The 22,879-nt window shown below is 50.6% G+C and overlaps 1 protein-coding gene across 4 annotated transcripts in view; it reads right to left on the bottom strand.

The window, feature by feature from the left end:
• Nucleotides 1-2,188: 2,188 nt before the first annotated feature.
• MEGF11 (multiple EGF like domains 11) overlaps nt 2,189-22,879 on the bottom strand; it is a 259,064-nt gene continuing 238,373 nt past the window's right edge. The window contains exons 15-25 of one of the 4 annotated variants that reach the window (XM_064267379.1): nt 21,326-21,454; nt 20,168-20,296; nt 19,506-19,634; nt 18,838-18,966; nt 16,832-17,068; nt 15,072-15,190; nt 12,679-12,745; nt 11,995-12,096; nt 9,423-9,479; nt 3,264-3,470; nt 2,189-2,647 (exon numbers count right to left, since the gene is read on the bottom strand). In XM_064267379.1, the coding sequence (XP_064123449.1) occupies nt 2,487-2,647; nt 3,264-3,470; nt 9,423-9,479; nt 11,995-12,096; nt 12,679-12,745; nt 15,072-15,190; nt 16,832-17,068; nt 18,838-18,966; nt 19,506-19,634; nt 20,168-20,296; nt 21,326-21,454 (1,466 nt within the window). In that variant the 3' untranslated portion in view covers nt 2,189-2,486. Of the gene's footprint in view, nt 2,648-3,263; nt 3,471-8,969; nt 9,480-11,994; nt 12,097-12,678; nt 12,746-15,071; nt 15,191-16,831; nt 17,069-18,837; nt 18,967-19,505; nt 19,635-20,167; nt 20,297-21,325; nt 21,455-22,879 lie in introns of those variants that run through there. The other 3 variants (XM_064267380.1, XM_010598051.3, XM_064267381.1) reach the window with 3 other exon arrangements.

Here is a 22,879-nt window from a genome sequence, read left to right as displayed (position 1 = left end):
TAACTCCTAGGTATGTGAAGGCAGCTGTTGTCATCATTGGATTGATTACTCAACACCCTCTGCCTTTTCCTTCTCTGGATTGCCTGATTTTCTTTAAAAATCATAGAATGCTGGAGCTGAAGACTTGTTAGAGCTCCTTCCCCTCTCTGGTGCCGCTTTTTACACATGGGGAAAAAGGAGCCCAAGAGGGCATGGAACTTGGCAGGGTAACACTCAAATCTCTTGACCCAGTGCTCTTCCCATTCCATCATGCCACCTCTTCCTGAATACCTTTGCCCCGAGGATAGCTGGCAAAAGAGAGGTGAAACTTGAGTGATGCTGCCTGTCTTCAGTCTGCCAGGTAGCAGTTATTGTACATGCAGGCTAAGGGAAGAAGATAAAACCTGGGATCGAGATGACATTTCTCCTTGCTGATCTGACTTTGCCATGCTTCTTACTCCTTGCTTCACAAAGATAATTGAGCACTGGCTGCCCTGAAATACCGAGGTAAGTGTTTTGTCTGTATTTCTTTCTACATGTGTATGTGAAATATTTACTTGGTCCTACAAAGTAATTTGCTAGTTTTTATATTTTAGTAAGGCTTTTTTGAAAAGTAAACTTGATAATGCTGATCACTTGCTCCCATGCACGCATGCAGCATTCATGTATTTTATATTTTCCCCTAACAGTGAAATTTGTCCAAGCCTTTGGGGAAGAGGGCAGGAGGGGGAATTTACTCATTTATTTATTTTCTTGCATTTGCTGGTTACTACCCAAACTAAGGAGCCCTAGGGGTGTAAGTGGTTAAGAGCTTGGCTGCTAACCAAAAGGTTGGGAGTTCTAATCCACCAGCTGCTCCTTGGAACCCTATGAGGCAGTTCTGCTTTGTCCTAAAGGTTGCTATGAGTCAGAATCGACTTGATGGCAATGGGTTTGGTGTTTTTTGTTTTTTAACCCAAACTAATGGGTTCCATGGCAGACATTCGGTTTGTCTGAAGGGCTTCAGAACTCCCATACTTCTGGAGCAGCTAGTCCAGCTTTGCAGTCATTTAGTTCCTCTTCTGTATACCTTTTTGGAAGTACTTTTTACTGGCTGGCCTGGTGTCAGAGAATGGAGTGGTACAGAGGTGGTCACTAGCTTCCTTGTTTGTCCTCCTTTTTTGGGTCTTTAATTTTTGTGAGCAGGTCCTCTTTAGTGGTTAGGGATTGATTCCATTTTGACCCATCAGAGCCACAGTTTACCTGTGCTCATTAGCACTGGAAGGTATAGACACATCTGAATACCCCGCGATCTGGAGCATTAACTCATTGTAATGTATTTTCCAACCATCTCAGTAGGTGGTGGTTTTAAGGTACAAGGTAGAAGAAGCACTTGATATCCTTAGATGCTATATACTATTAAGTTCTTACATCATGTTACAACAACTGGTTACAGTCCATTCCTCTTTGTTAATTTCATTTAGTTCTATCAGAAAGCATAATGTACTTTAAGCAGCTAAAACTTGCTATATCCACATCTGTCTCATTTTCTCTGCACTTTTAGGTTCCATACTACATCAAGCTCAAGATTTATGAAGAACTGCTTGAAAACAAGTACTCTTCTGAGTCAAGAAATGCCAACCAAATAAATTGGGGATGCCAAGGAGCTGTTTGATACTTAATTCTTATCAGTCTGTGAGTGCTTAAACGTAAAGCATTGTCTCAGAGCTCTGCTGCACATGGAATGACTCAGGTGTTAGATGGATTAAAGAGATCAGACAAGGCCAGGGCTGACTTGCGACATGTTCTTGACCTTTGAATTGGCGAGATTTGGTAAAGCTGGCCTAGAAATCATTATTGTAGATAGAAACTGCTGCTTTGGAAACTTTTGTTTTTTGCCTATTACCAAAACAGTGGTGAAGAGAAAAAATTAATTTATATTTATTAAAGTCTTATTTTTCAAAATTGAAGTTCCCAGCATTAGACTATATGCCAAACTCTGTAATCTTGGCCATTGTAATTTGATGGAGCAGACATATATGCACAGGTAATTTAAGTATTGGTATTAGCGTAGCTCATGTCTATGTACTCATTATCTTAGGTCGTAACAGCAACCAAAAGTACGTACACATTTCAGATCCTTTAATTCTCTCCCCTCCCCAGTCCCCCTTCCCCCAGGAAGGTTTGTAAACCCTATTCTACATGCTTTCTAAGCATCATGTTTCGGATAGTTATATATATATTTAGCTGATGTTGATAGGAGTTGTATCTTAAATGTTTTAAAAATCATATAATCCCGGGCATCTGGGGTTCGGGGTTGGTAGGTGATAGGGTTTGCCTTTGTGAACAGACTTCTTTGAACAATTACCCCAGTCCCACTCCGAAACTCTTCTTTAGTTCCAGGTGGAAGTAATAACTAACATGCAGCTGGAGTCTGTACCATTATTTCAAGTCAAAGGATTGTCTTCTTTCAGAGAGCCAGAGAATATTCAGCAGAGTACATTGCAAGAGAGAAGCTTATCCCTCTTTTAAGACTGCTTGTCCTGGGAGGGCCCATTGGCAGGGCTCTGTCTTACTGGGAGGAGGTCATAATGACCGGGAATATGGCTGTTCTTAGGTAGGTCGTATGGATTCTGGATATAGCTGGAGTTACGACTGCGGCTTTCTTGGACCACACTGACTGTGGGCTCTAAGGAATATAGTGAAAAATGAGTTCAGAGAACAGATTAGCTTTTGTTGCCTCGTTGCGGGTAAGAGAGTTCTATTTTAACTTGGTGGGTAGAGAAGCTAGGGGTTTACAAATTAATAACAAATATATGAGGGTCGGGACTGAGGCTCAAGAGATGGAAAATCTAAGTGAATGTGCCATCAGAATCCCAAGCTCCTCACCGCCAAGAGATTTAGAATATCCTGGAGTTAGGGGTCTAGTCAGTGAGCCCAGGGACACAGGGTAAACCGGGAGAAGATAGAAGAGGGTGGTTCAGAAACTTGCAAACGTCTGTTCTGATTGTTTTCTAAACTGGAATTTGTATTAACAATCAGTTGAAATGTGTGCAGACCCATACCCCACCCCCCAGCATTTCTGCTTCATGCTAGTCCTGGTGTTTTAAAGCAGAGTTGGCCCAAGAATTTGATTTCCCGCATGAGAGGACAGTCCTGGGAAAGACGGTTCACCTTGAATTCTTTGAAAAACAACAAAAGAAGGGTGTGTTTTCAAGACAGGGTGAGTGGAGAGGGCTTGTTTTTACTTCAGATGCAGCACTATTGGCCCGATTTTCACTAAGTTACTTATTTGAGACACCTACCAACTTCATATATATTTTTATTAGATGTCGACAAGGATGGCACATCTGTGTACGGAGACCCCCTGTGCACAGGTGACTCCATTTCTACATAGCTGCTTTCTGGAAGCTTGCAGGTGAGGATGGGTGGGTCCTTAATTGTGGCGTAAGGGTTTTCGCTGCTACTCAAGGAGCAAGTGCTAGAACTGCACACGGATTCTTTCATGTAATCTGCAAAGCAAGAGAGATTTTTTAGGAGAAGCAAGGACATACGTCTTCATTTAAATACCAGAAGCAGGAGACTGCAGTCGAGTTTATGTGTCTTTAGGATCCTGGAGCCCTAAAAGCCTACGATAATTCAAGATTTGCTAATTAAATGTGTTGAGAGGAGTGCATTCTCAGGTAGACAGGGTTCTTTTTTTAGTAAAGAAACTTATATTTTGGGGGGAATAGGAACTTTTTTGTTTTGAATAGGTATAGCACCAGAAATGCACTAATTCAAGATATTCATAACATGCTTTCACATCTGTTATTTAATTTTTACAAAATCCTGCAACGATAGTTGGTAGTTTCCATTTTATGGGATGAAGACCTGAGAGTGGAAGTGACTTGGCTAAGGTCACACAGCTAGTAAAATAGCAGTGTCAAGACCTGAATCCGTGACTTGGGACTCCTCAGCCTGTGTTTTTTCTCTGATACTCTTTTTCAGACTTACTTTTGATGACTAGAAGCTCAGGTTCAGAAGAAGTAGGCACTTATGTTTTAGCACAGATGGTAGCCATCTGGCAGCCTTTAAGTGGCAAACTCTGCGGGCATCCCTGCCCCCCAGGAGCTGGTGATGGGAGTTGGGCAGAATGAAGTGTTACAGAGGTGTAAAAAAAAGCACCTCAGTCTCAAACTAGGCTTCTGAAAAGTTCCTGTTTTCTAGCAAGGGTACAGTGGATCCTCTGGGGTGGTTTACCTCTGTTTCACTTGTAACAACTTTGTATGTTGTTTAAAACATGAGAGTAGTGAAATGTAAAAAGTGGAAGTGATGGTGTCATTCAGGGGGTGCCTAGATGTACCTCCCTCTGCCAGTGAGAGCAGAGCATTTCACGTGGCTAAAGTAGCTGAGATGGGTGCTACCACAAAGAGTCTTTTCTTTCTTAACAGGTCACTGGGAGGGAATTTACTCTTATGTTCATGAGGTTATTGTTGGTCGCTTTAGGTTACTGAGGTAACGATCTTCAATCTTGTACAGAAATACATTCACCTGTTAGTTCATTCCAGCATTCACAACACCCTGTGATGCAGGTAGAGCAGTGATGATTATTCCTTACTTCCTCCTTTTAAACACCCCCCCCCCCCTTATTGCTCATCAGGAAGTTGTGGCTTAGAGTGGGGAAGTTCTCCAATGTCACATTACTTGTCAGGAGCACTACAAGCTCTAGAACCAGGCGCAGAGCACTTTCTCTCACAGTTTAGCCCACAGCCTCGGGTTATGACCTCTTAATAGTATACAACCCTAGAGAGGAGGTGGAGGAAACAGCCTTGCTACCTAATGAGCGATCCCAGCCAGCCCTAGCAAGGACTAAAGGAGGCCGATAGGCCTAGCTGCAGGTTGAGGCTCACATGGGGAAAAGTGGCTGGGCCATGCCCTGCCCCATGCCACAGAAATTGGCCTCAGTGGGTACTTCGTTTCATAGTACAAAGCAGTGGTGGATAAGCCCAGGAACCCTGGCATGGCCCGTCTGTCCTACTTCAGATTCTCTGAACTTGCCAGTCGAATAAGGCAGTACTGTTCAACGCTTCTTGTTTGGAAGCTAAGACTAGTATTGCTTAATTAAGGAAGGGCTAGCTCCTGAGTGAAAAGCCCTCCTAACACCTCCCTTCTCCCACCCAGACACACATCCTTTAATTTGCCCTTGGCAGCTGCCTCAGTTGCTTGTTTTCTAAAACGAGGATGGCAGTGGCTCACTTTGTATAGTATTTATAGCTAGTTCTCACTGCAATTAGGTAATTTGAAACTTCTTCATCTGTGAAGGAGGCTGGGCAGGAAGATGTATTATTACTACTTTAGAAATGAGGAAACTGAAGCTCTGAAAGTTTGTTAGTATCATGCCCAGTGTTAGTAGGTAGTTAGGATTCAACCCGTCTTCTCTGATACCCAGAGTGCCCCCCCATCCTGCCACCCAGTGCTCTTGCCCCACATGTCTATATGCCAACTCTTTCTGCACCAGCCTTACCTTACCCTCAACAAGGAATACCTTTTAGCTGTGGGGCCAAGCCCTGCTGAGAGAGAGGCTAAGGGCTGCACTTCTTGTGGCTATCCCATAACTAATTCAGTATGGTAATGGCAGAGCCTTGAAGCTCTAGCTCAGTGCCTATCAGAGCCTTAGCCAGCCAGTAGTGCCTCTCTTCTCATTTTCATCAGAAAAGGCAGGGCTGCTTTCAAGTTTGGGGAAATATATCGTTTGTCCTGCTGTGCGGCAGAGGATGAACCTAGAAGGATCAAAGAGAAATTGAGGTTGGAGGGAAAGGATTAGTCGAATGGTTGGTGGGGGTGGGGGAGCGTTGGATTATGGAATGATCTGGTGGTTCCCTTTGCTACTGGGAACTGGAGGGTGGGGAAGGGCAGGGCAAGCTGGAAAGCTCCACCTTAGGAAGTCAGTCTCCCCAGATGAGTCACCTACATGCCTGTACTGAGGGAGGGAGGACAGACAGGGTGGGGAAAAAGAACCAGCTGCTCAAAGCCATTTCCTCACTCTTTTACCATTCTACCCCCACTCCAGTCTCTGTACTTGAGGGTATTCTGCAAAGAAAGGGGAAGCATGAGCTGTACCCAAGCTCCAGCCAGTCACTCTTCCAAGAACCCAGGCCTGTAATTAGCATCAGGACTGAAGGCTTAGTCCCTGTAATGCCCTGGCATTTGCTCTCATCTAGTTCCCACCTCCCAAGGATCACACATAGCTTTATACTGTCAGAGACTGAACCCGCTGCTGTTGACTCGATTCATAGTGACCCTATAGGACAGAGTAGAACCGCCCTGTAGGGTTCCCAAGACTGTAAATCTTTATGGAAGCAGACTGCCACTTCTTTCTCCCAAGGAGCACCTGGTGGGTTCGAGCCACTGACCTTTTGGTGAGCAGCTGAGTGCTTAACCACTGTGCCACCAGGGCTCCTCTTCAGAGACTGAAGGAGCCTCTGAAACGAGCTAATCTAAATCTGTTTATTTTATAGAGGAAGCAGCATATTCAGAGAGGGGAAATGACTTCCCAGGGCCACCTTGTGAGCTCACCGTGGGCTCTGTACCTACTCAGGCATGTAGGTTCACACTAACATCCAGTTAAGGACCCACTGACTTCACTGTTGGGGAAAGCCCAACTCTCTGGGCACAGAACATCCATCTCTTGCTTCTCAGCCACCTGCCCTTTATCTTTCTAGGCTATAAGTTAGCATTCTTCTCTGGGCTGAGACAAGGACATGGGAAGTAGGAGGGGGAGATCTCAGGGCCAGAAGGAGAACCAAGCTGGCTTGGAAAAAAAGACGTTTTCAGGATGTCATTGGGCTCCTCACTACCTCAGAACCCAAGGTTACTGTGAGGAGAGATTTGGAGGTTGGATAGCAAGGAGCACAGAGGTGGGGAAAACCAGCAACAGTGAGATCAAGGCCTCCAGGTCATGGAGAGTAGTGGGGAGGACTTGAGTAGCACTCTGAACTGCCTGACAGACAGGAATTGAACCTGGGGCACTGAAGGGGAGAAGGAGGAGAGGGAGAGAGATGGTGGGTATTGAGAGGTAAAAGGGAATTAGCACAGTAAGTAGTCTAATCTAACCTCAGGATGACGTGGAGTCAGGGAAAGAGGGGCAGTGACTGAATGAAATGAAAACTTTTAGAATGTCAGAGCTGGAAAGGGCCTTAGAGATGGTGCTGGTGTAACCATGTCCTTTTATAGAGGAGGAAACCAAGACCCAGAAAACAATGCTGTGAGCAGACTAGGGCTCTTTCCCATTGAGTTCAGAGAACATTTAGATCTTAAGTCTAAGCAGTTCTGATTTGGTTTTGGTCCATGGTTTTAGGAAATAGTTTCATTCTTGGTACAAACTAGTTTATTAAATGTTTCTCTGGGGTTTTGGCAAAGTATTCTATGTCTTTGATCAGTACTTCTGTGAAGTTCTGAACTAGGACATACTATTTTCCTCTCTTTGAGTTCTCTTGTTCTGATGTATTGGTCCCCAACACCGGTGGGTACATTTGCCTACACAGCTCCTCTTTTCTCTCTAATTTAAAGGTGCAAAAACATCTGGCCGCCAGCCTGCTAAGGCTCTCCCTGTTCTCAGATGCTCAGTTATATGATCCCACCAAACAGGAATGAAATGTCATTGAGGCAGAGATGCTGCTTTCCTTAGCTCTGTCTTAACATTGAAGATTGTGAGTCTGAAAGTAGCTCTCCTGATCACAGTGCAGGGGACAACAGAGTGCACAAGGAAGTTACGTGCTCATGTACTGAGGTGTCTGGGCCTGTCTCAGTTCATTCACACTTGAGTCATGCATGTTCTCAGAGCTGGAAGGGCCCTGGGAGATCTTTCTGCCCAGTATCCTCACTTCCTTGAGAAAGAAACTGAGGTCTCAGGTGATGGTGATTAAGTAACAGAGCTGTCCTTTCTCTTTTTAGCTTTACCTACTGTAATGATTCTTGCTTGTAGCACCATTTGGATGGTTTAAGGCAAAACTTATTAAAAAGGGTCAAAATGATGCTCCCAAGGTTAGCAGCGTCCTTTGGCTGGCTGGGAGCCTAGTGGTGGCCTCTTCAGACAGTTTTCCTGACACTTGCACGTCCTGACATGTGCTGATGGGGACTCCGCCTTACTGCTCTGTGGCTCAGAACACAGTACTCACCACCACCACCCACCCCTAGCTCACCCACTTCTAATAACCACCCTCCCAAGGGCTGTAGACAACTAGCTCTCTCTCCCTGGTTAGGAAAAAAATGGTTGTGTCTCAGGTGTCAGTATCTAAGGCTTGGCCTGAAAGACCGGAATAGTATTCAGCAAATCTGGGTCATTTTAGTCCCGTGGTTTCTAAGTGATAGTTGGGTGATATGCTGCATGAGAATAGCTTGGTGTACTCCTCACAAATACAGATCTCTGGGCCTGACCCTAGATCTACTGCATCAGAACCTCCGGGAGAGGGATCCTGAACCTCTGTATTTTTAATAAGCTTTCCAGGTGATTCTGGTGCAGTTAGGTTTAAGATATCCATTGGGACCTTTTCTGTCAGTCCTATCCCTTTCAGCTTGACTGAGACTCTTTAAGTAGACCCTAGAGACATAAAGACAGCCCCGTTACCTGTGCACAACCCTCTACAGTACATACAAACACCTCCCGTCTGTCACGTACTGGATAGTCACAGTAACTTGGCAGACAGTAGGATAGGCATCGTTATCCCCGTCTTGCAGATGGGGAAGTGGAGCCCTGGAGAGCTCACAGTTTTGGGTCACAGTTAATAAGTGACAGAGTAGGGACATCAACCCAGGTTCGTGGTGTTCCAAGTTGTCTGTTTCATACACTCTGTCACTTAATCCTGGGCCTCAGCGCAGGAGCAGGACCTGAGCTTTCACCTTTGGCTTTGCCTGTACGTTCCTAGAGGGACGAGCTGACTGGCAGTTCCCTTGTGTTGGGGATTAGCTCTGGCTTCTCTGCTCTCAGGGGCAGGGACTCTTGAGGGTGGAGCGCCAAACAATATTAACACTGGGTATCATTCTCCTTCCTTGTGCCCCAGAAAGCCAGCAGGTGCGGGGTGGCGTTCCTCCCCGGCACAATGACAGGAGGCTTCTGGGGGCAGGTAGATTGACTTTATTTCAGATTTCATAATCAATCGAATTTGTGCTAATTGGTTGGATAATGACGTTCTACATTTCCGAAGACATTTAGTTGGCATCTATTAAAAAAAAAAACAACCCACAAGCATTGGCTAAGCAGGAGCTACTGAAATCGAAAGATGAATTCATTATCATGATTGTTCCTAGGCAGAGCTACCCAGCAGCCACAGGTCATGTGGTCTTTTAACCATTTTTTTTTTTTTTTTGGCGGGTGGATGGGGGGAATGCGTAGTTCCTCAGACAGAATTCCTGGTCATTTCAGATCTGCATTCTTTTATCTTGCTAAGCCCTTTCTAATGGGACATCAGGGTTGGATACTCTACCTTTGAAGCCTTTGTCCATAATGTATGTGTTCTGACGTCTATCCAGTCCACAAGCACCTGCGTAAAAATAATACAAGGAAAGAACAGTATGGGGGTGAGTGAGGGTTACTTAGACTGCATGTGATTTTTTTCTCTTTTCTTTCTCCCCTACCCGGAAAGTAGATATTTATTGGCACAACATGGTTCTGGCTTTAATCTACCCTAAATCAATTTGAGTGGATGGGGATTCCTGAAGGAATCCTAAACAGTGAGCTACAGCACCCCTTGGCAAATTCAGGACTCCTCCTCTCTAACCTTCAGCCCTAAGAGAAATGGCTTCCAGGAGGTAGCAAAAGGCAGCTCTGATGCCACCTGCAGTCACTGTAGGTGAAGATCCGGGCCCCAAAGGTCCAGAATGAAAAATGAATCCGAACTAGTTCTTAGCTTGGGGCAGGGGAGGGAGGAGGTATGCATTTCTAGCCCCCAGTTCTGTTGGGTTTTGAAATGGGGTTGGAGACACAGTTTTCCTCACCTCTCAGCTCTGGTCCTGCCTCTCCTCTCTTGGATCCTAGGCTCAGCTGAGGGAAGCCAGAGAGGGAGGAGAACAGGTTGCTGAGGTTCTTGATGAACGAGTCATCCTTAGAGAATGTATAGTCATTTCCATCCACAGCAGCTCTCTTAGTTACCCATTTTTATGAATGAGCAATTTGCACGTAATCGAAAGTGTCTTTGAGAAGTGTTACCAATGTGTTTTAGCTCCAAGGATTTCTTTCTCCCTTTTGGCTACCACAGTTTATCCTGTGCTCCTACAATGCACGGTCCTGAGCCCCAGCCAGAGGCAGGGCATAAAGCTTCAGGGACCAAGCCCAGGTTCTTTGCTGCCGGTGATCCCAGAAAAGAAACTGCTAGGCATTTCTAGGTAGGGATGGTAATGATTCTGGCTTACAGTCAAAGCCGTTTTTATTCAGCTTCTAACAGGGAACGCAGTACCAGGCAAGGTGGGCAGAAAGTGCCTGCTAAATTGGATTGACTCTCCCCAAAGTTTCTGACACTGAAGACCAAACCCATTGCCATTTAAGTACCTCCGCATACCCCTCCAGATAGAGTGCTCAAGTTGAATTTGCAGAAGTCTGGCAAATTGAATTAGTTCTGTCTGCCTTCCACACATTACTGAGTGATACAGCTGAACCAAGTCCAAGTTCTTCTCAAGTTTATTATTCTTCTAAAGGGCCTATAGATACCTGTGCCCTTCAGAAACATGACTGCAACAGACCATATCCCTGGCATCTATTCGGCACTTTACACCAGACAAGGCTTCCTCTGTCCTCCTTGAGGGAGGAAGGCTTGACTGTTAGGTTTTCTCCATTTTTACAGAACAGGAGACAGAGAACCAAAGAGGGCTCAAGGCCACAAGAGCAAGTGAGAAGCTGAGTGGCAGAGTCCAAATCTCCCCAAGTATTCACTCCCATTGGCCACCAGCCTACCTGGGTGTAAGCCAAAAAATGACAATGTGTGGTGGCTCTGGCTACCCTGGTTGAAGAGTCAGATCTGCTTTGACATCTGCAAAGCAGGGAGCAATCTCTGGGTTGAGCTCAGGGTCTCCCATGTGGAAAGAGGTAGAGTGGTGGTGGTGGTGGGGTTGCTGAATGCCTGGACACTGGCCAGGAGATCCAGAGCCAATAACACAGCTTCCTGGGTACAGATCCAGAGTCCTTGCAGACAGTGCCTGCCTGTGGCGCAGCTGAATTCAGAACCTTTACCTTTCCTAGTGCTGTTAGACCCAGGGATCTGCAGGGGTGGTAGAGCTGCATTTCTCTGGAGCCCTAGAAACCAGCTAGAGCCCCAGCTCAGGCCCAGAGCCGTCTAGTGTGCCAAGGCTCTGCCCCTTAGTGCCCTGGAGGGGCCACTTTGTAGAGGTGCCACATTCCCTGTTCATTCATTGTACTTACCCTATGGCACCTACTTCTGTAACTGCTACCTACATCCTCCCACATCAGGACTGACTTTCCGAGTCTCCTTTTTGCACCTCTCCCAAGTTACCAGGTTTGAGCCTAATACAGGAACAGGGGACGTTGGCCAGGAAGTCACACATTGTGCCCCAGTCTCTCCAGATCCCTGCTGGACAGCCCCCTACCCTCCACCCTCACTTCATGAGCTGGGAGAGCTTGGCCTGGGTTCTGGTGGGTCTGTAGTCTCTCTGGGAGGCACTGGGCTCTTTAGCCAAAGAGACAACTCTCCATTATCCACACCAACAGGGGCCAGAGGCCCATAGAACCCCAAAGGTATCACCATCCCCAAGTCATTTCTCAATGGTTTTGGGTTGTATTCTGTGGCCTGTAAAGAATGTATTTATATCATGTCCCCTCCACCTAATACCAGCCACAGTTGTCCACACACTGACCATGATGGCAGCAAGAGTGATGGGGAGAATCCAAACAGGCTTCCTTCAGGTAAAGGATTGGGCTTGGAGACTAGTCATGTTGGAAGCATTCTGGAAGCGGGGTGGGCTAGGGAGTAGGGCAGGTGCTGGGTCTGGTCTAGTACGGTAGCCTTAGGGGCCCAGGGGGTGGCGGATAGGGCTGGGGGGTCTGACCTGGTGAGTGTGGCTCAGCGGGGTGGCTGAGGTGTCTAAGTTCAATGTAGAAGTCCTCGGGCGGGTACCTGGCCTCCAGGGCACTGATCTGGAAATGGGAGTCTAGTGAGAGGAATGACAGGGAGGAGCCATTATTCCCAGGGCCCTGGTATGGCAGGGAAGGGGGTGGGGAGTACACAAGGAGATGAGGGTCAGGGTAGGACAGGCTGGAAGGAGATCACAGCCTCTATGTGCAGCACCCAAAGGGCCGGGGCCAGCAGGCCCGGGGGATCCGAGAGCTGAGGCCATCTGCCCTGCTTCCCCACCTCCCACCCTCAGCAGGAATTGGTACCTACTAGAGCAGGGGCACCTTGGCAGGGGCACCTTGGCAGGGGCTGGGTCAGGAAGGAAGGGGTCCCTGTCCCAGATGGTGAGTGCACATTTTGCCTCCACGCAGAATCCCCATATCCTGCCCCAGCTGTCTCCCTGGGTCATAGCTACCTTCTCCCTATTTCCTAATATAGGAATGAAGGGGGTTTCATTTGCTTATGAAAGCTGAAACTGGCTTGGATCTGGGGGAGCCTGCTCAGGACTCATCTACTAGCTTTCTCCCTTTTCTGCTGGGACAGGGCCCCTCTCAGTGTGGGGAGAAGGAGTACAGGGCGGGACATGATGCAGGAGACCAAACTCAAAACCACTACTGACCTAACACGTTCACATAGCTGTAGGGGGTCCAGCCTGCTGTGTCTCTGTCAAGGGACCTGTTACTGAGCTGTTTGGAGAGTAGGAGAGCCGGTTAATACCTCGTGCCCAAGAGGTACCCCTCCCCAGCCTTTCCTTTGCCCAGTCTCGGTGCACCCTCCCCTGTGATGATCCTGACCCACCTAGGTCCTAGACCACCCTCCCTGTGATGATCCTGACCCACCTAGGTCCTAGACCACTGTCTCCTGTAATGATCCTGACTCACCTAGGTCCTAGACCACCCTCCCCTGTGATGATCCTGACCCACCTAGGTCCTAGACCACTGTCTCCTGTAATGATCCTGACTCACCTAGGTCCTAGACCACCCTCCCCTGTGATGATCCTGACTCATCTAGGTCCTAGACCACCCTCCCTGTGATGATCCTGACTCACCTATGTCCTAGACCATTGAGGGAAAGAGAAAGCCAGGTGTTTCATGACAGGCCACAATGGTGTGGCTGAGGCCAGTGGGAACAGGATACCCCTATCCAAACTGCCTGGCAGACCTCTTGGGGTGAAGAAAGGAAGGGCCTCCCAAGACCAATAACTGCCCTAAGCCAAGCTGGCCCTTAGGGTAGTAGGTGAGCTGGGCTCAGGCTTAGCTGCAGGAGTGGGGCTCTGGCAGTGTCTGGCTGGAGCATGGTGCCATCTCCAGCAGAGGGAGATGTTGAGGCTGCCTGCAGCATCACTGTCACCTCTGCCACCTGAACTATGTGGAGTGCGAGAGTCAGCTTTTTATGTGATCCAGGAAAAACTTCAAGGCAGGGTGTCTTGAGGCTGATGGTATAATCCTGCCACTCCCTGGATTCACACAGCCGTCCTTCATCTCAGGCAGGGATGGTTATCCTCATTTCACAGATGGGGACTGAGTCCTGGCTTCTGGGCCTTGCTTATGATCACACAAGGAGTCAGTAGCAGAGCTGGGTCTAGAACTCAGATCTCAACTCCCAGACCTGTGTCCTTTCTCTGTTATCACAGCTGCCTGCCTGTGCTACAAATGCCTTACATGCCAGATGGAGGGGTCCTTGGCCACAGAGCCAGCCTGGGCCTGTGGGGTGAGGTAAGCCAGAGGTCACCAACTGAACTATACTGCAGTCACTCAGGTCCCTGCTGAAAAAGGTGGCAGGTGCTTCCCTGTTAGAATGAGACCAAGAGTGACGTGACCACAAGGGGCCTTTGCTTGTTGTGTCTGGCACCCTTCGCCTCTAGTGTGTTGCAGTTCTGATAATGTGACTCAAGTTAATCAAGGGCCTCCTACTGGGAAACTCCAGACTCCCTTCCCTCCACTCCAGCTCCTCTGACAGCTGGGAAAGAGGAGCTACACAGAAAGAGTGGCCAAAGCTGCAGGGCTGTGTATGGGGCTGATGGCCAAAGATTGCATATGGGCCTCAAGGCACCTTGCATGAAACACTCCCTGTTTGATAGGCAGGGAGGCTGAGAGCCCCTGAAGGAATGACCCTGACAGAGGTTGCCCGTGGGGCTGTACAGCGTCTACGTTGTTGCGGTGGGGTTCGTGCTGCAGTGCCACCATATGCGTGGTCTGTGGGCTGGTGGACATTCTCAGAGGGATGATAGACAGGGAGGAGAGGATTCCTAGAGCTCTAGAGCAGAGGCCTGCAGTATGAAAGCTGTGCTCCTGGCCCATGTTACAGAAAGCTGGGAGCCCTGGGGTTGTCCTTCAAGTGTGTGGGGGGGTGTGTGTGTGTACCTGTGCACAGATGGGTGTCCCTGCAGGACTCCTGTCAGTGAGGATACTGCTACAGCTGATGTTTGGGTTCTGTGCCCCTGGTGTTGGTTCAGGTGACAACATATGGTTATGGGTGATGTGTTAATGACACGTGGTATGTCCAGATACAGGGACGCCGGGTGAGTACCTGAGTAATAGTGGTTACTCTGTAATGCGGCAGTTGTACACATTATGTTGGAAATGTTCTGCAGTGGTTGGTGAGAGGTGGTGTAGTATGTTGACTACATGTGATGTGTTAGCAATAACGTGGCAAACATGGCTATATGGAGTATATGGTTATGTGTGACAAGGAAGTGACACGTCATGATTACGTGACTTGGTAACCAGTTGGTTATGCATGGGGTGTATGTTACACTGAGTGGTGCTATAGGTTGGTTACAGGTGACGTTGACCAGTTACACGGCACATGTTGGCTCCATGTAATATGCTGGCTTCCTGTTACGTGCTTCACAGAATGTTTCCATGTACTGGGGACTGCGGGGCTGTGTTTATTGTGTTGGCAGTTGGCTCCACAGGACTCTCCATGTTGGCAGTGCAGTTCCTTCCTGGGCAGAGGTGGGGGCTGGATGGGGTACAGTGGATGAGGGCTGAGGAGTCGGGGGCCCGGTACCTTGGTGGGGCTGTTCCTGTCCAGAGTGCTGGCCTGGCTGGTGGCAGGCCCCCCGCACGCCAGTGCGTGGTAGCTGGAATTGGAAAAGCACTGGGCATGGCTGCTACTTTGAGACAAATCTGGGAAGAGAACAAGGTGCCACATACCATCATACCCCTGTCCCTGGCATGAGATACCCCCAATGCTAACGCTTGGGCTGAGCAGCCTTGAGGGTACCCTGCAAAGACAGCTAGCCTTCCCCCCAACCCAAGCCCCCTAATACCCCCTACCCTCCAGAAATCAGAGTTGTTCCTTCCCTCCTGCCCTCCTCCTGCAGCCTGCAGAATGGAGGGTGGGCTTGCCAGTGTGGAGGGTGGTACCCACAGCTGGAGTGTGAACAAGGAGTACTGGCTTTGATAGCCTCAGATGTCCAAGTCTCTACTCAGGGCTAGACTGACTCTCCCCTGCTTCCCCACCCCTCAGGGTCAGATCCCAGCAGTGAGTCCATACAGAGAACCCCCACTCCTCTTGGCCCTGGGACACAGACCCCAGCCCTCCCGAGGATTCCAGGATCTCTCCACAAGGCTGGGAAATTCCAGAGGAATAGCATGGGAAAACCCAGCCGCCTTGACCTTGCTCATTGTTCAGTCATAGAAGAAAACCCCGAAATCTCTGTGGGCTTGGGATTTCATCAGAGGATGCTTTGGCTGAACCCCAGGGAGCATGTACGCCAGGAGCTCTTTGAAGGCAGGGTGTGTACCTGGACTACCACCGTGTATCCTGCAGTGCCTGTCATGGAGCTGGGCACATGATAGGCAACACTTAGGAGGAATGGGCCAAACTGATCTGGGCTTTCTAAGCACAAGGTGCAGGAGGCTGCAAGTCAGCCATGAGCCAGCTGGACAGACTGTCATCCTTGTGCTTGCCCAGGCAGACCCAGCCTTCTGTGATGTGTCTCTGCTGGTGTGGGGCTGAAAGGGAGCAGGGCTGTGGGCAGTTTCAGAGCATTTGGACCCTACTGTTCAGCTAAATATGAAGCAAAAAGCTTTTCTTACTTTCAAGGCAGCAGTCCCATTTCAGGGGAAAGGAAGTGCCCAGGCCAGCAGCCCCACCCCGACCCCACTCAGACTCCCAGATAGAATGCCCACTGGAGTTGTTACCACATTTATGGACAGACGGGTGCTGATAGGCCTGGCCAGAGGGACACTGCCCAAACTTTCAAGCCTCGCCCCAAGTCTGGTATCACCCCCGCCCACTGTACTAATAGGTTCCTCCTAACTCAGAGAATGGTTTGTGTCTGGGAATTGGGAAGCGCTGGGTTGCCCTGAGGCCTTCAGCAGAAAAGCAAAAATGGAACAGGGCCTGGACACAGGGTCCCAAGGTCTTGCGCCCTGAGGTGGCATAGGGATCAGGCTGGGAAGGGGTTCTTCTGGAGCAATTTAGGAATGTTACTGCTTAATGAAGGTGCCCCTGGGGCCAAAACCTGCTGGGGAGGATGGGGAAGCTGTGGAGAAATGGAAGGAGGCTCCCAACAACAGTTGCTCAGAGCTGGGGACCCAGGAAATGACACTGTCATGAATCCCATCTACCTCTCTCAAGCAGGCTTCTGCTCACCACCCCCATTGTCTCTCCAGGGGTCTGGGCACCTAACCCCAGCAGCCAACCCTGCAGGCGCTACCACCCACCTTCAACCATAAACCAAGGTGTCCCCAAGGATCCTGTGTGGCCCCTCATGGGCTGAGGGGTCGGGGAGAGGGTTGTGCTGGGGGAAGAGCCCTTACCTGAGAGGGAGTAGTCGGTGCTGCTCATCCTCATGGCGGGTGTGTAAGAGACGCGGGGAGCCAGGTCACGGCCCTTCTCTTTCTGCCGCCGCCGGCGCCAGGCGAACAGGCCCAGCAGCACCACAATGAGGAACAACAGCAGGACGATGCCTGTGACAGCACCCACTGAGTGCCGCTCTGCACCCAGTGCTGGACTGATCTTGGTGTAGGGATTCAGCTCCTCCATCATGAGGGCAGCTGCGGGTGGAGGGAGGGCCTGAGCCTGGGCCAGCCTTGCTTGCTCTTCAGAGCCCCTCAGCCTGGAGCCCAGACTTCTGTAGCTTTAGGAGACTAGGTTCTGGTCTTGGCCCTGTTCTTCAATCCCTGTGTGACCCTGACCCATGCTATGCCAGGGATTCCTCAACTGCCTAGAGGGGAGGGAGTCCCAGGGTCACGGTGAGGAGCAAATGTGGAACGAAATAATGAGTGTTTATTTAGTGTTTTACTCTGTTCTACTAATGAGTTACAGGTTTTTTAAAAAAAAAACCCATTGCTGTTGAGTCAATTCCGACTCATAGTGACCTTATAGGACAGAGCAGAACTGCCCCATAGAGTTTCCAAGGAGCTGCTGGTGGATTCAAACTGCTGACCTTTTGGTTAGCAGCCACAGCACTTAACCACTACATCACCAGGGTTTCTGAGTTACAGGTACTATCTCATTTAATCTTCCCAGCAACCCTATGAAATAAACCAAAAAGCCAAACCTGCTGCCGTCGAGTCAATTCTGACTCATGGCAACCCTATAGGACAGAGTAGAGCTGCCCCATAGAGTTTCCAAGGAGCGCCTGGTGGATTCGAACTGCTAACATTTAGGTTTGCAGCCGTAGCTCTTAACCACTATGCCACCAGGTTTCCAGCCCTATGAAATAGGGACTGCTTAATTGTTTCCCTGTCACAGATGAAGAAAGAGTCGCTGAAAGGTTAGGTAACTTGCCCAAGATCACACACTAATTGGCAGAGTTGGGTTTCTCAGGAGTTAGGAAGACTTGGACTCAGCTCTTCTCCCTGTTTTCCAGCTGCGTGACTCTGAGAGAGTTCTGGAACATGGGGGGATAATCCCACTGGCCCTGGGGGGTTGTGAGCACCAAAAGATAGACTGGCAGGAAAGATGCTGGAAGCATGAGCGCTGTGCCACTGTAGCCAGATGATGGCCAGCAAACCCCGTCTTGGTTCTGTGCATGTGGGTGAATCCCCCCAAGCAGATGCAGCAGCCCAGCGGCTAGGCCTCTCCTGGGCCGTCAGCTTTGCTGCTCAGGGTGAACAGAGCCGGCCAGCGAGGTAAATACGCCGCACTATCGCTCTCATTGACACATCCTCAGAGCGCGATGGAAATGTCTTTCGGCTCCTCTTCTGTAATGAGCCCATTCCCATCCCTCATCTCATGAGGACCAACAACCATATAATCTCTTACATGCTGCAGCACTTTCAGAGGGCTTTTATGTCCCCGAGTGCCAGGCACTGTGCTGCATCCTTTACTCATCCTGGATCCTCACACTGTACAATGAAGTGTCTGACTGGAGAGCAGGGCCAAGGCTGGCCCTCAGAGGAAGGAGCCTTGCCCCAAGCGAAAGTCAAGGATGAATCTCCTCTTCCCATTTTGCATGTGACCTACCCAAGGACACCTAAAAGGTAGTAGCAGATCCAGAACTTGCAGACCTTCCCACTTGGTCTGGTGGATACCTTGCTTGGCTCACAGGAAACTTGCCAATGATGAGCATGGGAAGCCATTACCTAAAAGGCTGCCTGCTCTGTTTTCCCCTCTAGTATGTGCAGCCTCGGCCTGCACCTTTGCAGCCCACCCAACTCCCCTCTCCTTCCAAACGTGAATAAAGGGAAATCACACCATCCTTATGAAATCAAGTTGTTCCAAATTGGAATCCTCTCTAGAGCCTTCATGGGGTTTCTTCCTTCCTAAAGACAACCTATCCGTAGCCCCCTGCCTGGGTACTCTGCCACCTGTGCATTACCTTGGTCACACCTGATGCCTTTGAATCCAGGGCTGCAGTAACAGGTGCCAGTGACGTGGTCACAGGTGGCATTGTTCATGCACTCACATAGCTGCTGACACCCGTAGCCAAAGGTTCCTGGGGCACACCCTGTATGGCACCAAGAGTTAAGGTGGACAGTGGGCCACCCTCACTGTCCACCACCAACAGTGATGGGGAACCCACCACCCATCCTGTTCCGTATGTGGAGAGCTGGAATGATTAGCTAGCTCTTCCTCACACCCAGGGAAGCCTACTGTCCTGTAGTGCCCACTGTGCTGTGGTTCCATGTTGGGGGGTGGACAGAGCACATGCAGCCCTGAATGCGAACAGAGGGGAAGGGCCAGGACCCACCTCCTGCTGCTTCCTCTTCACTCCCCACATCACTTTACACGGCAGCCATGTGCCAGGCCCTGAGCTGGGTGCCACAGCAACTTCAAAGAAGCATCAAATAAGGTCCTCCCTCTCCCCATTCCCTCCTCACCCCCAGGCCTCTGCTCTGCCCTGGACCCACCTCCCCCGGCCCCCACCCCAACTGGAGGAAAAAAGAAACTCTTCAAATACCAACATAGGCATTTTTCAACCTCTTTCCCCTGCCAGGGGGCTGAGGCCCAGCACCACCCCCAGGGGCAGGGGTCGGGGCAGCTTACTCTGCTCGCAGTGCCGGCCAGTGAAGCCTGTGCGGCAGGTACACTGGCCGCTGATGTGGTCACAGCTGGCGCCATTCTGACACTGGCACACGCGCCCACAGTCCTTCCCGTAAAACGCCGCTGGGCAGCCTGGGGAAACAGGACCCCTAGTCACGTGGTGCTGCAGGGTGGCAGCAACCGCAGAGGGGCAGCTGGGACTAGATGTCTTTGTGCCCCTTCCTCAGCACAGGATGAAAAGGACTAGTGAGATGCTGCCCTGGAGCCTCTCCTTGATCCGACCCTCCTGGTGCTGAAGGAGTGGGGCCGGGGAGATTCTTAAGGCAAAGGGACCTTGAGATCAGAGGCCGGGCCTGGGGATCAGAGGTCAGGCTGAGGTCTCCTCGCTGTGCGTCCACAGGCTGCTCCTCCCGACTTGGCCCCACTGTCCAAGAGGGGTCCGCACTGAGTGATGGTGGGGTACGCTAATGCCTGGACCGTCCAGGGCTTAGAGTCTGTCAGCTCCTGGAACCCAGCCAGGCCCTGGGGCTGCCCTGCAGAGCTCCCAGTTCTGGGGGTGGGGGCTCCCCTTCCCTCCCTGGGTTGCAGGCAGGGCAATGCCCACAGCAGCCAGCAGGCCGCAGCACGGGATTCCGGCGGTGGGGTGGCCGGGAGGCGGGGCTTACGCTGCGTGCAGAAGAGCCCAGTCCAGCCAGGGGTGCAGTGGCAGGCCCCGTCCTCGGCGCTGCAGCTCGCCCCGTTGTGGCAGCTGCATGTGTGGAAGCAGGCGGGGCCCCAGAACCCGGGTGGGCAGGCTGGAAGTGAGGAGACCGAGGGTGAGGGCAGAGGGGACAAACGGGGGGGGGGGAGTGCATGGCAGACCCAGGATGCCAGGATGGACCAGGTGGCATTCCTTGACTTTCAGGGGCTTGGCACACTGTTCCCAGAATTTCTCCAGCCACCGCTTTCCCAGGCCACTCAGGATTCTCACTAGGCCCAGGCTTTCTGCCTGCCCCCCAGGTCTTTGGTGACTAGCTGCACTGCTCTGAGGGCTCTGGAACCTCACTTCCTGGGTGGCTAACTCTGGGACTTGGAGTGCTTGGCCGTGTGTGGTAAACTGTGTAAACACTGTGGTTGACGGTATGTTTACAGTCTGCGCTAACCTCCCGTGATGGTGGGGACTTCCGTGAGATCCCTGAGGATGGCGCTCCTTTCTCCCCGTCAGACTGTAAGGAAGAGGCTGTGTCTCCCCATCAGAATGGAGATTCCTCAGGCCATCTAACTGGGACCTCCCTAGGGGCACTGCTGGGTCTCACCCATCAGGCAAGGAGCTCCATAGGGCAGAGGCTGTTATCTCCCTCCTCAGACTGGGGGCCCCATGGAAGGGGCTGTTGCCTCCCCCCTCAGATTGGGGGCACCTTACCTGAACATGCCCTGTCGAGGCTTATGATGCCCAGGACATCATTCACAGGGGCCACCCTGAGGGTACCCTCTCCCCTCCTCAGTGACTGCCCTGGCCTCACTCCCACCCAGACTCCAGCATGCCAGTCCCTTCTCCTCCTCCCCATCCATGCTCAGGGGTTGCTCCTTGCTCGGTGCTAATGGAGTATTCATTCTCAGTATTAATAACATTAATGATACAATCAACAATGTCACTACCTTTAATACCAGCAGTTAATAATGCTAATGATCAATCCTAATAACTAATAATATTAGTCAAAGAGCTAAGTGGAACTCAGGTAGACATTCCACTCTGCAGAGGACTTCAGTCCTGGGAGTCGGAGGTGCCAGGGGCAGAGATTCTGGGCAAGGAAGGGGGGTATTTCCAGTTGGTAGCTGCTTACCCTGTGAGCAGTCCTTGCCGATCCATCCAGGGAAGCACTGGCAGGAGCCGTCAATGGGGCTGCAGGTCCCGTTGTTGGCACAGGAGCAGAGCTGGGCACAGTCCTGCCCAAAGTGCCCTCCACCACACACTGTGGGCATAGGGCAGCCTGGCACCTGCCCTCCCACCTATGCTCCCCGGACCCCCACCCACTGCTGCACCCCTAGAAGTGCCCACGCCACAGCCATGACCACCCTTGGGGCCATGGATCTGGGTAGGGACTGCCCACCTCAGCATCCCCATCACCCTTCTCAGTTGTCCCTTTTGTGCCGACACTGTGGGAGGCTGTACTATGATCCCCTTTGACAGAGGAACACACTGAGATCCAGAGAGGTAGGATCACTTGACTTAGGTCTCACAGACAAGAAGTGGTGAGGCTGGGAATCACAAGTCTGGATCCTCAGTCCAGTGCTTCCTGCACTGCCCAGCAGCCTCTCTGCTTTCCATTCCCACACTTTTGCCAGCATCACTGATTCTATAGCTGGAGGGTGGGGAGTTCACAGCTGGAAGGAGAGGGACGAATGCAGAGTGACATGTCTGTCATTTGGCTGCTGGAGGACCAGCACTGGAGTTTGCCTCTGTCCAGTTCTTTCCTTGTCTCTCCAAATCCTACCTGTTCCTCAGCTCAGCCCCTTCCCCTCCAGGGTCACAAGGTCCTCTCCTCCCCTGGGCTCCCTCGGTCACTTATGGGATTCTGGTCTCAGCCCTCCTGGAAGAGTCGCTCCCTGGTCTCTGAAGGAAGGACTGGTTTTCTCAACCAAGTTGCGAGCTGCTTTAGGACTACGTCTGAGTGTTGAGTACCGAGATCCTTTAGGACTATCATTGTTGGGTGTTGTGGAGTCGATTCTGACTCATGGTGACCATACAGAACAGAGTAGAACTGACCCATAGGGTTTCCTAGGCTGTGATCTTTGCTGGAACAGATCGCCAGGTCTTTTCTCCCTCAGAGTGGCTAGTGGGTTCGAACCACCAACCTTTTGGTTAGCAGCCAAGTGCTAAACCACTGCACCACCAGGGCTCCTTCCTTTAGGACTAGGCATGAGTGTTGAGAACCTACCTCTTGCTTCTCCCTGCAATTCATCTTCCACTTGCTTCTTACAGTTTGAGCTTCTAAAGCACAGCTCTCCTCATGGCACTCCCATGCTCTACTCAAACCATCTCAGTGGCTCCCCACTGTCCCAGAATAAAGCCTGCATCCTAGAGGTTAGTGCTTAACCTTCCCAGCCTGGGTCATCCTCCACTACCCCTCTCCCCCAGACCCATGAGCACTGGACCACTCACCACTTTCCAGATGCACCCCGTGCTTTCTTCCTCTCTGGCACTGCTCCAGCTGTTCTCTCCCAGAATTCCCCTCACCCACATGCTCAGCTGTGGAAATCCTACCCGGCCTACAAGACTGATCTTAAAAGCCACCTCCCCCATGATCCTTCTGTAGTAGCCTCCTAGTTGTCCTTCAGTGTTAATTCTCCTTTTCCTCAGACACAGAATCCCAATTTTTAGCTGGACTTACGGCCAC

The sequence above is a fragment of the Loxodonta africana genome, chromosome 13, assembly GCF_030014295.1.
Source record: "Loxodonta africana isolate mLoxAfr1 chromosome 13, mLoxAfr1.hap2, whole genome shotgun sequence".
NCBI lineage: Eukaryota > Metazoa > Chordata > Mammalia > Proboscidea > Elephantidae > Loxodonta > Loxodonta africana.
Note: the sequence above shows the minus strand (reverse complement) of the source record. Positions and strands in the feature narration are given on the sequence as shown.